Raw genomic sequence first — 5,269 nt, forward strand, 5'->3', positions numbered from 1 at the left:
TAATAGGAGAACGATGAGATATTTAGACGTGAAGTTTTCAAATCACAGAATATCTGTTTACAGCATATCTCTAAATATTCGTCACGCTCCTAATGCATAATAACATTAGACGGGACATATCTCGCTCGTGTCATTTATCAGTAGGCCGTGCAGATACGCGCTCACGATTCGACGATTAATTTATATTAACTAAGATGCAAATAGAAAATGCTCAAAATATATTATGCTGTTCGTATGAATATACAAAATATCGTGAACACAATAAATATTTGATAAACAAGCACATATTTATTTACGTAATTCTGTTGCAACATGTGTTATCACAATTTTAGTAACAAAAATTACAGCCAACATTTATTCATGGTTGCTCCTTTATGATCTTTCTAAGAATTTCTTATATTATTAAAGAAATTTTGCAAACATAATAATTTTACGGTATTGTATTCTGATTCACGTGAATCAAGCGAACTTATATATACATGCTCTTCTACTTTATTTATATTGTGTTATACCATATAGGTTCGTAGTAATCTATTTTTAAAATTTTTTAAATTCTTTTTCTTTTACATAAATTATAAACTGTAATTATATTGTCATTTGCTTCGAAATTCGGCAGCTAACATGCCTTATTAATTCACATCGAAATCTTTCTCTACAAGAAAACAACTCTTTATTTTAATATATAAACAATATATAATAATAGAGCGTATAACTATTCTATATAAATAAAAATTTGTTCAAAACATATAAAGGTTATGTTTGCAGATCGATAAAAATTAGTAATTTTTAATAAAGAAAATATGATTGAAAAAGTGCTAGTAGTAGTACTGATTGATTTTGCTCTTACTTTGCTAGTAAGATAATTTTTAGCATGTGATCGTCATTTTAAAATTGTATCTATATATAATAGAGTCATCATAGCTCAGCCGATCTTTATTCTTTTTTTGCTCCGAAGTTAAAATTGCAAAGATGTAGTTAATGAAATAATACAAAATATTTCTTTTTGAAAAGGATATATGTCTATTATTTTCGTGCATCAATTTAAGATCAGATTAATTCAAATATTCAATTCAATTTAAAAATTTAATTTGTATTTTTTTAAATTGAATATCAGTAAATAATATAATAAATATCAAAAACTGCAAATTATGCAATACGTCATAAAAAAATTATCTCTTTTTTCTTTCTTTAAAGATTTCAAAGTCACAGTTATGATAGAACAACAAATTACAATAGAACAGTAAAAAGCATAATTACGTATTACTAAACATTTATATGTCAAAAACATATAATAACAAATTTTATTTCTTTTTTTAAGCAACTCAATTAAAACAATTAATTAATTCTATTGTTTGTAACAGTTTAAATTTTATAATAATTAACTTATTAAATAATAATTAAAATATTAATATCAACTAATTATATCATATACAGCCATGTTTATAACGTATCGGGAAGCAATTTCTATATTGTGGAAATCTATAATAGCTAAGCGACTAACGCAATTATAAGTGAAAATATATCAATTCTCTTTTGTGATATCAAAAACAACTTTAATTTATTTATAATTTTAAAACATTCTCGTTAACTTTAATATTTTTAATATTACAAAATCTCAAAGTTTTAGTCAAGTCATGCTTTTTCAGGAAACAGTTTCTCGTAATTGGAATGAGTTATACTGTTAAAAGTAAAAATGATTTTTTTGGAGATCTCTTTTTCTAGTACTGATACAACATTATTTAGAAGAACTTGCTTATTGTTGTTTACGAATTCATTGAAAATTTGTAACACTTGAGCCGATTCATTTCCAGTATTATTAATTTTATATTCGAATTTTATGACATTGACATTTGTGTTTACTTTCGAAGCATATATTTGCTTTTCGCTATTTTTGGTCGCCACTTTTAAATCCATGTTTATTTCCAGTCCTACTTCATCTGCAAAAGAACAGAATCTATTAATTTCGATAAAGTAAAATTGAGTTTAAAATGTATTGTAATAAAATAAAGTTTATTAAGATTTTATTTTGATAAAAAAATTATTTAATCTACATACCTAATGTAATGGTACTTGATCCCGAATGAGCAATAGACAGCAATATACGTATATCAAAATCATATAAGCAGTCCATGCGAAGATTCTTCAAAACAGCACTTATATTAAAATGGAGTTTGTCAGGATCTGCGCGAACAAAATTTATGCTAACTTCACAGAATCCAGTAAGTTTTACATCTTTCCAAAATAATTTCAGATTATCCGTGTCAAAGACAGTTATTTTATCAACAGCTATTATATCGATCGGAGGAATGTTAAATTCCGACATTCCTGTGCAGATCTTACTCTTTAGGCTGTTAATGTTGTCTAAGACACATTGATCATAGTTAGGATCTTTACGGCCACATGGATGAATATAAGAGGCTGTAAAAAATTTAAATTATTTATTAACTTATAACTTTAAATTTAATCAAATTTAATATAAAATGATAATAAATTCAACTTTAAATAATTGCTTTTTATTGAAATAATGGACATAAAACTGACATAGTTTTTGTTTACTTTTTTATTAGTCTGTTTTCTTCTCTATATTTTTACCATTATATTTAAAATATCGTAAGAAACTTGTATAAGATATTTATAATACAACATAAATACAATATAAGCCTTAAAATTACACTAATATCAAAGATATAAGTAAATATTAAATATTATACATTAACAGAATTTTTCCTTTTACTAAGCTAATGAATAATTCTAATAGAGTTATAAAATGTAAAAAATAGATCTAATGATTAGACAAAATAATATAGATAATACTTATATAAAATATAAAATAACATTACTACATTATTAATTTTTATTAGATTGATGACAAGATCTTGCTAGATAATATTGTATTATATTGTATTATTATTTTTATAAATTATTGTATAATATTGTACGATATCATTATTATTATTATAAACTCTTTCAATGCCGAAAGACATGAAATAAATGCAAATGTATGCATTACACAATAACAAAGACAGCGTTTCCAAGTTGCAATTATGTATCGATACACGTGCATCGATACTAACTACTCTATTAGTTTCTACAAGTCAGCTCGATTTTTATTGCTCAACTAGTTTTCCGTTTAAATTCATTATAAAGCTGCGTAGTTTATATCAATTATGAAGCTGCGTAGTTTATATCATAAATTAAAACAAAATTTAAAATTTTAATCTATTATGAATTATACATCTCAGCAATTATAACTAAGAAGTAAGAGTTTAAAACATTATTTTATTTGAAGATTTCACAAGATTTCACATTTCTTGGACAAGAAATATAAAATCTAACAATAACGAAATATTTGTACAAAAGACAATAATTTGATATCTGTTACGTATTACATTTTGTTATTTGAATAATATAATATTTTTGGTTTATTATATCTTTGATTTATATTATTGCATTTACAATTAATAAACGTTATTTATTCCTAACAAACAGACTTATTTGTATCATTAATATCCGTAACATTTAGCAATAAAACATATAAAACATTAAACCGTGATAAGAACTGTTTATAGTATAAAATAATAATAATATAAAATAATAACTCCTTGATACGAATTTAAGATCAGTATATTCGTTTTTTTATTTAAGAAAAAAATGTTATTTAGAAAAAAAATAGTAGTGATTATATGATTGTTTATTATTGTTTATTATTATTATTGTTTATTTATAATAAATATTCTATAATATCCTTTCTAAAAAAAGGCATGACATCGATTCCTCGCATTTCTCGAACTTTATTGTTGGCGCTTTTCCGCGATGCCGATTGCTTCTCTCGCTGCGCTAACTTCATGAATAGGTATCATTGGTATCATATATTGATCTCACAGAGGATTGTTTTGACAATTGTGTATCAAGTAGTTAAAAATATTATAGTGTAACAATAGTATAATAGTATTATATTGATTTTTGCTCTTGTGTTGTAAAAGATAAACAGCGCGCGTGCAGCGCGCGTTTGTAATGTCTGGTACAATAAATAGAATATTTATTATAAGAATAAATAATTACACAAATACAATTCTTTCTATTTCCTTCTATTTAAATTATTAAAATTTAGTAAGACAAATAATGTACTATTACTCTGTATGTTAAAATAAAATTTAATGTATTCACATTTTGTGCGAGTATAATATAAATAAAGACTTTTAATAAATAATTGAATCTTTTATATTATAATGCAAAATAAATATATAGCAAGTTTGATTTACTTACGTAGTTCTGTTGCATGTGCTGTTACGAGAACATGAATAAAAAGTGTAACAACAACATTCCAGACAAAATAAATGTTTTTGTAGCGTAGCATCTTTCAAAACTATACTATATTAACACGCTTCTAACAAACGTACGATAAAACGAACGTACATGAATTAAGAGCACCGCGTACTGATCTAGTGTTTATATCATTGAATCCCTCTATTTTAAAATCTCCATTCAATCTTTATTTTTTCTAATGGCACATGTGTAGAATGTAAATGTGTATTCTAGTTTTATGCGGTTTTTTACCTCTGCGTATGATTATGCAAATATGAAGTGGAAGAGCAACGCAAAAAGAAGAAAAATTGCTATTTTAAAAGAATTATTAATCTAGATATTAGAAACTATTACACAATATATTAAGATTTAAATTTTAAATGTTATCTATAATGTTAATTATATAAGATGTAAAAATGTGTAATTATTTTTTTATTGATTATTTGATTGATTGATAATTTAATTGATTATTTGATTAATTATTTTATTTTGAAACATTTTATTATTATTAATCTTATATCTATGATTGCTGTCTTTTTAATTGTAAACATAAAATATGCAATAATAAAATACACGCCATCTTTGCTAAGCATGGATATGTTGTCTGATTATATTTCCACCATTCGATAATGTCGACGTCTCTATTAATTCTACCATTTCCTAAATATGAATCTATTTCGTATCGATGCACGTGTATCGATACATAATTGCAACTTGGAAACGCTGTCTTTGTTATTGTGTAATGCATACATTTGCATTTATTTCATGTCTTTCGGCATTGAAAGAGTTTATAATAATAATAATGATATCGTACAATATTATACAATAATTTATAAAAATAATAATACAATATAATACAATATTATCTAGCAATTGAAACGAGACCAAGACAAGGCCGAGACGAGATCAAGCTATTGAGACCGAGACAAGGTTATCGAGATTTTTTTGAGATCAAGATCAGCCA

The 5,269-nt window shown here is 24.7% G+C and overlaps 1 protein-coding gene across 1 annotated transcript; it reads right to left on the reverse strand.

The window, feature by feature from the left end:
• Window positions 1-268: 268 nt before the first annotated feature.
• On the reverse strand, window positions 269-4,471 carry LOC105423222 (uncharacterized). The gene is made up of 3 exons (XM_011632897.3): window positions 4,267-4,471; window positions 2,056-2,418; window positions 269-1,937 (listed from the first exon to the last, which is right to left on the reverse strand). The coding sequence occupies exons 1-3, from the start codon at window positions 4,355-4,357 to the stop codon at window positions 1,633-1,635; spliced, it is 759 nt and encodes a 252-aa protein (XP_011631199.2). The 5' UTR covers window positions 4,358-4,471; the 3' UTR covers window positions 269-1,632.
• Window positions 4,472-5,269: the final 798 nt, after the last annotated feature.

This window comes from Pogonomyrmex barbatus, unplaced genomic scaffold (assembly GCF_055798465.1).
Source record: "Pogonomyrmex barbatus isolate J1 unplaced genomic scaffold, ASM5579846v1 scaffold13, whole genome shotgun sequence".
Classification (NCBI taxonomy): domain Eukaryota; kingdom Metazoa; phylum Arthropoda; class Insecta; order Hymenoptera; family Formicidae; genus Pogonomyrmex; species Pogonomyrmex barbatus.

Bases quoted from the DNA above. Each gene is read 5' to 3' on its own strand.
- LOC105423222 (XM_011632897.3), bottom strand. From the start codon at position 4,357: ATGCTACGCTACAAAAACATTTATTTTGTCTGGAATGTTGTTGTTACA. The intron at 2,419-4,266 runs GTAAGTAAATCA...AATTTTTTACAG, and splicing joins AGCACATGCAACAGAACTAC to CCTCTTATATTCATCCATGT. The intron at 1,938-2,055 runs GTATGTAGATTA...GTTCTTTTGCAG, and splicing joins ATCAAGTACCATTACATTAG to ATGAAGTAGGACTGGAAATA.